Consider the following 12116-nt stretch of genomic DNA (forward strand, 5'->3'; position numbering starts at 1 on the left):
CGGCTGAGTCAAAGACAGCAGTATGGTCACACTTAACAAAACAGAGACACAGATGACCAGACGCAAATCATGTCAGCACGTGTGCACTAGGGTCAGTACACGTACATATACTTCCTAGCACTGCACACTGAGAGGGCCTAGAAGCAATGACGCCCCAGAAGCAAGGAGCACACCTAGCACCCAGGTCTTGGTTTCTAAGACCATTTTCTAATAAGGGAAACCAGGGCTTCTTGGAGAAATGGCTGGTTCTAGGCCTGGGAGGGAAATGTACCAGCTGAGCTTAGAGCGTCTTTGGGTGCCAAAAAGCAAAGAAGTGCTCAAAAACCCCACAATGATGGGGGCATGTCAAAGGAACAGAGCAGCCAACTGAGAGCTCCTGATGGCCAAGGCTGGAATGATTTGAGCAACAAATAAACTAGTATTGGAGTTTAACCCTATGTATAAAATAAACATCCAGGAGTCCATATTGATATAAATGATTGAATACATTCAGAATTGCGGGAGAAGAGAGAAATCTTCCACATAGGAAAACTCCAAAAAATTTATGTAGTGATTTCACCTTCAAGGAGGTAGCTCTTAATTGCCCACCTATTATGTGTGGGCTGAACTTAGTGACTTTTTTCCAGAATACAGTATGGAAGGGGGGAAAAAGAGTAACTTCACAGTGGAGACACCTGACACACACTACCTCAGCCAGGTGATCAAGGTCAACCTCAAGAGTGAAAAGTCATGTAGACAGTAACTGCCCCCCCTTGTGAGGTGATAAGACACGTGCTTCACTTCTGGTCTTCGTCCCGAAACCCACCATCCCATTTAAGGATGAAAAAATCACCAAACAGACCCAGGCTGAGGCACATCCTACAAAACACCTGACCAGTTCTCCTCAAAACCATCAAGGTCACCAAAATTACACCAAGTCTGAGGAATGGTCACAGACCAGAAAAGATTGAGGAGATGTAAAGGCTAAATGTCATATGAGGGACTTCCCTGGTGGCGCAGTGGATAAGACTCCGTGCTCCCAATGCAGGGGGCCCGGGTTCGATCCCTGGTCAGGGAACTAGATCCCACATGCATGCCACGACTAAGGAGCTTGCGTGCCACAACTAAGGAGCCCTGGAGCCACAATTAAGGAGCCCGCCTGCTGCAACTAAGACCCGGTATGTATGTATGTATGTATGTATGTATGTATGAATGAATGAATGAATAAATAAATGTATGTATGTATGTATGTCACATGGGATCCTGGATGAATGAATGAATGAATGAATGAATAAATAAATGTATGTATGTATGTATGTCACATGGGATCCTGGAATTGATAACGGAAATTAGGGCAAAACTAGTGAAATCCACATAAAGTTTACTTAATAGTAATGTGTTTAATTACTAGTAATGTTCCAGTGCTGATTCCTCACTTGTGACGAATGTAACACGGTCACGTAAGATGTTATCAACCACAGGGGGAACCTGGGGAGAGTATATGGGAGCTGAGTACGACCTTTTCCACTTTTCTGTAAATCTGATACTAAAGTAAACAACAACCACAATGCAATGACAGAGACGTGCTGAAAGGACACAGGGACCGATCTGAAGCGTCTCCCTGGGCCAAATCTGGGACAATTTAAGCTAAGTAAATAACAATAGTGTCCACGAGCCAACTCTTCTATGAAGAATTACACCATTAAACAATTAAATAAGGGAGAAGAGACAGCTCTGCCTTGTAGTGGAATTCCAAGACCTGTAGAAGGAATGACGGAAAGAGAAAACCACTACTCGGCACTTTCCAGAGGGATCATCATTTCAGGTGAGACTCCCCTGACGGATGCTGAAATTACAGGCGAAAGTATGATGAGAAATGGGATATTCATATAGCTTCTAAGTGCCTTCTGACAAGTTACTTATAAATTACAAAGGAAAACTCTTAGGTTTATGTGGGGAAGCCCGCAGGCACCACGTAAGGAAAGACCGAAGTGATGCTCTCCTGTCACGGATCCCCTGGGCTCGTGCCTCCTGATGTGAGGCCCCAAGAAGGGCACAGCACCCACCCCGGAGTTTCTCGCCAGAATCCCAGAAAGAAGACACATCACACAAACCCAATCTGAGGGACGGTCTACCAAATGCCTGGCCAGGATTCAAGTGTCAAGATCATGAAGGACAAAGACGGACTCAGGAACTGTCACAGACACGACATGACAGACACACGGCAACAAAAGGCAAAGTGGGATCCTGGACCAGAAAAAGGCCTTTAGTGGGGAAGTCTACAACATCTGAACAGAGTCTCTAGATTCGCTACCAGTTAACAATGATTTGTTAAATCACTGTTACTATCCTGGTGTTGAAACTGTCCTAAGGTTATGTGAGATGCGGGAGGCCGGGTGAAAGGTATAGAGGAACTCTTTACACTACCTCTGCAGTTGTTTGTGAGTCTGAAATCGTTTCAAAACGACAATTTAAAAGTGACAAACCCAGGCTGCAGAGCAGCACGCTGGACAGAGCTATCCCAGTGGAGATGGAGTCGCGCCTGGGAGGCTGGACAGGAGGGAGGGGACTTGAGTGAGTGGAGGGCAGGGAGTCGGCGCACAGGCAAGGGCAGCGGGAAGCAGAGAAGCAGCTGGGTCTGACCACGGCCTGGGACCTTCTGCCGCACCGTGGAAACAGTTCCCTCTCCATGAAGATCTGTTCCTGCCAAGGCAGCCAGATTTACACCGCCATGAGGGACAGAAGGCAGAAGGAGGAAATCAGCTTCTCGAGGTGAAGTCTGGGAGGGTTCTGGGGCCCCCAGCCGTGGGTGTGTGGCCTCTGGAGGCCTGGCCACCTTATAGGTAGGAGGGCATGTTCCCATGGGCTGAGGGATGAGTACTCGGTTTCCCATCCTCCCCCTCGACAGCTGACTTGAGGCAGACATGGTTCCCCCTGAGCGCTGGGCCGACGGTAAAGGGGGTTCCCCTTCAGGGCCAAGCCAAGTGTACACACAGAGGCCTGGCCACATCAGAGCAGACCATCCCCCAGGCCCATGACTGGACTGTTGCCTAACATGTGACCTGAACTGGGTCAATGACAGCCAGTCCTGGGACTTCTGGAAAAAACCCGGGAACAGGAGAACCATTTTGTGACACATGCAGAGCTGGGAAGAGGGATGCCCAGATGGCCTGAGGAATCCTGGCCCCTGGAAGGGTGCCTGCTGGGAGGAAGAGACCAACGGTACCAAGAGGTGGTAAATGAGAGAGCCTCCTCTGGACGCCGTTTGGGTATCCAGATGCCACCTGAGCGTCTGTGGTGCCTGAACCAGGCTGGGACACGATCGACAGGGCTTGGTGCCCCAGCAGTAAGTGGACACAGTGTCTGCACAAATGGCTCCACTCCACACTTCTAGTGGGCAGTTATCTGACTCCTGTGACAAGCTTGTGTGGAATTTGCTCATTGTGGGGCCAGAAGAGGACACCAAGGACATCCTGTGAGAGCTGCCCCAACAGTGATCATGGACGGGCACTCCATCACCTGCCCTTCTTCTATCCTGAGCCTTAACACCAGAGGCAGGTGGCTATGGGCTGAGTTGTGTCCCCCCAAAATTTGTATGTTGACATCTTTGTGCCCAGCACCCCAGAACGTGACTATATTTGGAAATAGAATCTTTAAAGAGGTAATGAAGTCAAAATACGGTCATTGGGGTGAGCCCTAATCCATGACTGGTATGACTTCATCATAAGAAGAGGAAATTAGGGCACAGACACACATAGAAGGAAGGCAATGTGAAGACACAGGGAGAAGACGGCCATCCACAAGGCCAGGAGAGAGGCCTAGGGAGAAACCAGCCCTGCTGACACCTTGTTCTCAGACTTGTGGCCTCCCGGGAAATAGTGCCTATTGTTTAAGCCACCCAGGCTGTGGTCTTTCGTGAGGGCGGCCCAAGCAAACTAACACACAGGCGTCTGAGCACAGGCCGGGCTGCTGGTGACCTCGGGTGGCGGGGCCTTCCCACCGGGCACTCGCGGCCCCTGGGGTGGGCACACTCACGAGAGAGGCACTATGATGAGGAAGGGCCCGTTGATCCGCTTGTGCTCCATGAGGTACGTGATGAGAGCGATGGTCTGGATGGTCTTCCCCAGGCCCATCTCATCAGCCAGGATGCCATTCAGGTTGTTGTTGTACAGGGACACCAGCCACTCTAAGCCTTTGATCTGCAAGGAGAAGCGGCCAGGACTGAAGCCCAGGTTGGGTTCGGGGGTGTTCCCCGCGCTTCGGAGACTCACAAGTTCTGCCCCAGCCAGGGACCTCCTGCGGCCATCTTCACTTGGTATTTTGCTCTGAGTCAGCCCACTCCTTTCCCACTCAGCCTCATCCTCAGCAATCCTGTCTCTGAAATCACAGGGTTGCTGTGCTAATGAGAGATGTATATGAAATGTCCTTTCTGGGCGCACATTTAAACAGCTAAGCTTCTAACTGTTACAGTGTCCGTCTGTCACTGCCTGACACCAAGCCACACAGCACACCGGGACCAACCTGCCCTCAGCCGTGTGACACTGGATTCAGGAGAGCGTTGGGGCTTCAGGGGAACTTGGTGATGAGTTCACCACATGACTAACAACTGCCTCAACAGCATTTCAAGATTAACTGAAAGGATTCCAAAGCTTGTGAAGCTTTCTGAAACACAGTCAATTAGAGAGAATATTGTCTTCAGAGAAAATCTGGAAATTTTCATAACAGATTAAGCAAGTTACGTCTTGCCCATGTTCTGATTTCTCTCATTACACTGGTCTCTGGAAAGTTCCACTGGCCACAGGATTCACCTTTGGCACTTGATATCAGCACGGAGTTTCTGAGATTTCTTTTAAGGGAAGTTGGGGATCAGGTGTTACAACCAAACTGAGTTATCAGGGACATGTGTCCTTTGGTTGGGGATATACCAGCTGCCTCTTGGGAGCTTACAGATGAGCCTGGGATATGGGGCCACAAGAAAAAGATTTTTACTACGAGCAGCTCCATTTCTTGGTTGTTCCAGGCCAGACCCTGACAAAGAGCTTCAGAGGCGTCATCACTTCACTCTCTATATATAACCCTAACCCTAACCCTAACGCTCCAGAGGCGTCATCACTTCACCCTCAGAGGCTGGCAGGAGGGGCTGCTGCCCCATTTCCCAGAAGGAAGGACCGAGTCTAGGGCTGCTAACCTCTCCTGCCTTGCTGCCTCATGCTGCACAGAGCTCCACGAAATATGTACTGAGCACCCATGGGCCCACACCCGGGTCCCATTCTGGCTCAGCCATTCCCAGACTGTGTGATTTTGAGGAATCGCTGTACCTCTCTGTTCCTCAGTTGTCCCTCCAACCACCACCCCCATGAAATTGGGAGGACCACAGCACCTACTTCAGAGTGGCTGAGGGAATTCAGATGCTAACAGCCTATAAAGTGCTCCTATTCTGCTTGGCACATAAGAAGCACCCAGCAGATACTGATTTATTGCAACATTTCATTTCCTCTTGGTCAGACCATGCTGCTGCTTTACAGATGGGGAGACCGAGGCTCAGAGGGGAAGAGCTAGTTGCCCAAAGACCAAGAGTGGACTGTGAACTCAGGTCTGCCTGCCTTCAGCAGCCACCCACGACCTGGGAACCCCTCTGCCGAGACCGCTATGTGGACGTGGCCCCCTCCAACCTACCTGGTACTGCTTGAGGACGCCGTTGACCATGAGCGCCGACTGCTTATCCACCCTCTCGGTGACAGCGTGGGCCACGGCGTAATAGGACTGCAGGCCACGAGCGAGAGCCTGCGACACGCCGTACTCGTCATCAACATCTTGCTTGGCGTTCCTGGGAGCAAGATCAAAGGGCCGTGTGAAGACACACATTCCTACTTGTGACAATGTGCTTCTGACACAAACCTCCGCAGAGCAGCTTTATGGCCTGAGCCAGAAGATAAGCCGAAGAGCGGCCGCACAGTCTGAGGACAGGCAAGGCAGCAAACACTAATCCAGGTGGGCCCAAGACTAGACTTCTGGGTGCCATGGGAATCAAGTCACTGTCACACCACAGAAGGAATGTTGCTTTTAGCCAGAGGCTGGTCACATGGCCCACCCTCTCTACCGGGAGTTCGAGAGTCTAAAGGGAAAACGTACACTCAACAGTCTTGCACAAACCAGAATCATTTATACTTTGGCTGTTTTGTAATCTAATCTAGAATTCTTTAATTAAAAATACCTCTTTTTATTATTTTATTTTATTTTTTTGGCCGCGCCACAAGGCTTGCGGGATCTTAGTTCCCCAACTAGGGATCAAACCCAGGCTCCCGGCAGTGAGAGTATGGAGTCCTAACCACTGCCAGGGAATTCCCTGGAATTCTTTTAAAAAGTGACTTTAAACTATTTACATTTTATTAATGTGACAGATATATGTGATCCAACTATCATATTGTTTTATGCTGTATTTGTTTTTGTATCTTCTCACAAATCCTGCACAGTAAGCTGGGTTTTCTTAGCTTAGAGGGTTTTTTCCTATATATTTCTGATGGATTTCAAAGACTGTATGTTTGTTCTAGCGGTTCCCTTCATACCTAGTGCATATGTAATACATAATACTCTCAATGCTCTATTTAAGAGTATCCATTAACTCTGTACTGTAAGGCACAATGAAATTGGTATGTTAATTGTAACTGTGCTTACAACGGCAAAGGATGAGAAATAACCTAAACGACCACCACCAGACTCAGGCCACAACGTGAGAGCATGACAGGGATGCCACGCGGCCAGATGTGGAGGAGTGAGACACCCTGTGTGCACAGACATAGGAGCAAGGGGCAGAACACTGTGCCCCAGATACACCTGGGCAAATGAAAAGAAACACAGATACACGTCATGCTTACTGATGCACAAAATACGTGTGGAGGACACACGATGCTGGAAGCAGTTTCTTCCAGGGAGGAGATGGGGAGGGCTGGGGCTGGAGCACAAGCATGAGGCGGCCTTTTGTGGTAAACCCGACTGTCTCTTAAACACAGGATGAGCCACGTGAATGGATGGAACGTCATTCAACCCCTACAGATATCAGTGACATCTGAAGTAAATCAATCTGGTGTTTGTGGTCCCACAACGGCTGCCGGCTGGACAGTGCTGTCCGGGGAGAAGCTGGGATTCTCACGGCTTCTGCCGGTGCCACCTCGCAGGAAGCTGGTGGAGGCAGCGGGAGCAGGTGAAGGGATGCCTTACTCAATGATGTGCCGGGCGTCCACCTCGGAGACGTCGTCGCTGTCTGGATCCGGAATCTTCTTCTTCTCCTCCACGGGCAGGGCGGGAGGCTGTGCTGGCTGCGGCTGCTCCTCCTCCTCCTCCTACCAAGAGAGAAGCCAGCGTCCCCTCAGGTCACCCCAGAGTGATGTTTTTACAACCCACGTGCCCTCTTCCTACCAATCCCAAAACACGTCATGCTTTTTATTTGCATATTCTTTTAATTGCTCAGTATATGAGTTTTAGTTTTCGTGGCAGGGTCCAGACACTTCTTTTTAAGGACATCTCAGGGTATTCTGTACTTCTGTTGCACCCAGCCCCCCTTACACAATGCATACTACTAAAACAGCTTTTCCCTTCTCTTGGATTTCCTAGGTATTAAACATTTTATAGGTAACCTTCAATATTTATTGCTCTTGATTTACTTTCAGCTTTACTGACATGGCCAAAATGTCTAAAATATGTCAAATAAGACTGATGGTAACAGGCACCATTGTTTACTAAGAGGTTTTCTATAAATCTGTATATTAAGTATGAGTGTTGTGTTTCATTAAAAGGATTTTTCAACATTTACTGAGCAGATAATAAAGGGGATTTTGTATGACATATTGAAAAAACACACACAAATACATTTCCCAATATTAAACCATCCTTGTATTGCGGTATAAATCCCACAAAATGTGTGTGTATAATGGAACTGCTATAAAACTAAAAAAAAAGGAAAAGTATCTGTAATTAACCTGTCAAATCATTCCAGTCAAAACCCAGTGGGATTTCCTTTGGAGCATGCAAAATAATTTTACAGATCATTTGGAATAATGAACAGGTAATGACAGCTCAAACATTTTGGTCAAAAAAATCATAATCGGTAAGACTTATCCTAGTTGATATTACCATGCTGGGCATTAAAATAGGAACGGGAAGCCTGGCTAATTCCACTTAAAGGGGTCAGCAAATTTTCCCTTCAAAAAGTGACTTTAGGTGGTGACTTTAGCTTCCCTGGTGGCACAGTGGTTAAGAATCCGCCTGCCAGTGCAGGGGACACAGGTTCGAGCCCTGGTCCGGGAAGATCCCACATGCCACGGAGCAACTAAGCCCGCGCGCCTCAGCTACTGAAGCCTGCGCACCTAGAGCCTGTGCTCTGCAACAAAGAGTAGCCCCTGCTCACCGCAACTAGAGAAAGCCCGCGTGCAGCAACGAAGACCCAATGCAGCCAAAAATAAATAAATAAATTTATTTAAAAAAAAAAAATTCCCCCTGGTTCTCCTGGGGAGTAGGTGGGGAGAAAGGTGGGGCTGCTTGACAGCCCTGCCTGAGGTCTGACTTATATTTAAAAAAAAAAAAAAAGTGACTTTAAAGCTGGACAAAAGTAGCACAGGCAACCATTTCAGAGCACTAGGAGTCTGAGAAGCATTAACACTGAAAAAACTGCTGAGCCTTGGGTAAGAAGAGTGGGAGTTTGTAGAGTTCTTACTTGGGGGTGCTTTCATCTCTCCTACCCCCAGCTCCCAGTTCTGATGTGAAAGCTCTCCCAGGGTGGGCAAGCCATGAGGCCTGGCAGCTGAGGCTGATGGGGACTTAGTCATTTTGTAGCAGTGGACGATGCCCGGGCCAGCAGCACTGTCAGTGGAGGTGAGGACCTCAGCCATGGGTGGGGAAAGCATATTACTGGCTGAGGGCTGTGCACATGCACAGAGGAAACGAGAAAGGGAGAGAGGGCCCAGCAGAAAGTAAAAGCCAGGGTGGGCTTGAAAATGGCCCAAACTTGGAATGTGTTCTTCTACACACACTGATCCACTGGCTGGAGAAAGAAGCCTTACTGGCTCAAGGTGTTTGAGTACAAACTCTCCCCAGTCACTGGAAGACTACTAAGTTATGAAGAAACACAATCCATTCCTAGAGAGCCGGGATTAAAACTAAAAATGAGAAAAAACCAAAAACAATAAACTGAGCAGAGACACCAAAGGCAGCACACACCCTGGGAAAACATTCCACAGATTCAGCCTAGATAATTTACTAAACAAACAAAAACACCAAAAAGAACGCACAGGGGTGGAAGTCAGAATCCAGAGTGGCTAAAACAGCCTTCCACTAAACATTCATTACAAGACAAACAAAAAGGAGGAGAATGTGATACGAACTCAGGGGAAAAGACAGTCGGTTGAGACTGTCTCTGTTCCCAGATGTTGGACTTAGAAGACAATCTTACAAGCAGCTATTACTACATATATGTTCAAAGCTATTGTAAATATGTTCAAAGAAATAATGGAAACCATCTTTAAGTAGAATGAATCAACAAATACAGAGTCTCAATAGAAGACAGAAATGATAAACTTCCCAAATTTGATGAAAAACATGACTCTACCAAGCCAAGAATCTGAACAAACACTAACGAGAATAAACACAAAGAGAGAGTTCACAAACTGCTAAAAGCCGAAGACAAACAGAAAATCTTGAAAGCAAGAAAGAGAAAATGAATCATCAAGTACAAACGAGCATCTATATAATTAGTAGCTAACCTTTCATCTGAAACAAGAGACCAGAAAGTAGTGGAATGACATATTCAAAAGGAAAAAGACTGTCAACAAAGAATTCTATGTCCAGCTAAGCTATCTTTGAAAATGAAAGCTAAAGAAATACATTCCCAGAAAAACAAAGGCTGAGAGAATTTGTTGCTAGCAGACATGCCTTATAATAAATGGTAAAAGAAATCTTTCAATATATTCAATATCTTGCAATAACTTGTAATGGAAAAGAATCTGAAAAAGAATACACACACACACACACACACACACACACACACACATATAACTGAATCACTTTGCTGTACACCTGAAACTAGCACAACATTGTAAATTATACTTTGATTTTAAAAAATGGTATAAAAAAAAAAAGAAGTCTTTCAAGCTGAAAGGAAATGATAGGTGATAGTAAATTGAATCCATAAGGAAAAATAAAAAACATCAGAAATGGTAAATGCATGTATCAATATAAAAGACTCTATAAATATATTTTCCCTTATTTCTTCTTCTCCACCTTCTTTAGACTAAGTCATAAGATTATATCAGGTATTAATTAGAAGACTGTATTGTTGGGTTTATAACATATATAGACATAACATATGTGACAATAACAGCACAAAGGAAGAAGAACAAATGGAGCTAAGCTGGAACAAAATTTCCATATTTTACCAGAAGGTAGTTAGTATTATGAAGCATATGATGATAAATTAACATGCATATCGTAATCCTTGGAGCAACTACAAAGAAAATAACTTTAAAAATACAGTAAAAATTTGTACTTCCCTGGTGGCGCAGTGGTTAAGAATCCACCTGCCAATGCAGGGAACATGGGTTCAAGCCCTGGTCCGGGAAGATCCCACATGCCGGGGAGCAACTAAGCCCTTGAGCCACAACTACTGAGGCCACGTGCCACAACTACTGAAGCCCACACCCCTAGAGCCCGTGCTCTGCAACAAGAGAAGCCACCGTGATGAGAAGCCCGTGCACCGCAACGAAGAGTAGCCCCCACTCACCGCAACTAGAGAAAGCCCGCACGCAGCAATGAAGACCCAATGCAGCCAAAAATAAAAATTAATAAATTAAAAAAAAAAATCAAATGATCAACTTAATAGAAAAAGTATGAGATAAAATCTAGCTCACAGGGCTTCCCTGGTGGCGCAGTGGTTGAGAATCTGCCTGCCAATGCAGGGGACACGGGTTCGAGCCCTGGTCTGGGAAGATCCCACATGCCGCGGAGCAACTGGGCCCGTGAGCCACAATTACTGAGCCTGCGCGTCTGGAGCCTGTGCTCCGCAACAAGAGAGGCCGCGATAGTGAGAGGCCCGCGCACCGCGATGAAGAGTGGCCCCCGCTTGCCCCAACTAGAGAAAGCCCTCGCACAGAAATGAAGACCCAACACAGCCAAAAATAAATAATAAATAAATAAATAAAAAATGTACTTATCCCTTTAAAAAAAAAAAAAAAATCTAGCTCACACATGCATAACCCTTAAGATCAAAAACAAGCTAAGAATATCCGCTCTAGACACTTCTATTCAACATTGTACTGGAGGATCTAGCCAGTGCAATAAGGCAAGAGAAGGAAATTAAAGGCACACAGAGGGGAAAGGAAGAAGTATTGAAGAATTATGGTTATTTATGAATGACATTATCCTGCATGTGAAAATCCTAAGGAATCAAACAAACAAACAAACAAAAAACCCTATTGGAATTACCAGTATGAGTTCAGCAAGTACGCAGAACACAAGATTAACATTTAAAAAATATACATATAAAATTGTATTTCCATGTAATAGCAATAACACATCAAAAAATAAAATCAAGAAAACAATCCTATTCATAGTAGCATAAAAGGAATAAAATATTTAAGAATAAATTTAACAACAAAAAAAGCAAAAACTATACTCTGAAAACTACAAATCATTGCTAAGAGAAATTAAAGATGATCAAAATAAACAGAGAGACATCTCATGTTCATGGACTGAAAAACTAAATATTGTTAGGACGCAATTCTCCCAAAACTGATCTGTATATTCAACACAATCTCAATAAAAATCCCAGCAAGGCTTTTTGTAGTAACTGATGAGCTGATCCTGAAGTGTACATGGGAATGCAAAGTACCTAGAATAGCCAATGGAGCAAACAAGCTGGAGGACTAACGCTACCTGATTTCAAAACTTGTAATACAAGACAGTGTGGTAGTGGCACAAACACAGACATACTAATCAACCGGAAAACACTGAGCATCAGAAACAAACCCTTAATTTTATGGTCAACTGATTTCCCACAAAGGTACCAAGACTATTCATGGGAGAAAGAAGAGTCTGTTCATCAACTGGTGCTGGGTAAGAAGGCTATCCATAGCACAAAAAAAAAAAAA

General features: G+C 45.8%; 1 protein-coding gene across 12 annotated transcripts in view; it reads right to left on the reverse strand.

The window, feature by feature from the left end:
- SMARCA4 (SWI/SNF related BAF chromatin remodeling complex subunit ATPase 4) overlaps positions 1–12116 on the reverse strand; it is an 87421-nt gene that overhangs the window by 40361 nt on the left and 34944 nt on the right. For all 12 annotated transcript variants that reach the window (XM_082380172.1, XM_082380168.1, XM_082380167.1 and 9 more), the window contains 3 exons: positions 7198–7319; positions 5656–5806; positions 4015–4178 (listed from right to left, as the gene is read on the reverse strand). In XM_082380172.1, the coding sequence (XP_082236298.1) occupies positions 4015–4178; positions 5656–5806; positions 7198–7319 (437 nt within the window). The remainder of the gene's footprint in view (positions 1–4014; positions 4179–5655; positions 5807–7197; positions 7320–12116) is intronic.

Source organism: Balaenoptera borealis (assembly GCF_965194805.1).
Source record: "Balaenoptera borealis genome assembly, chromosome: 2".
Classification (NCBI taxonomy): Eukaryota; Metazoa; Chordata; class Mammalia; order Artiodactyla; family Balaenopteridae; genus Balaenoptera; species Balaenoptera borealis.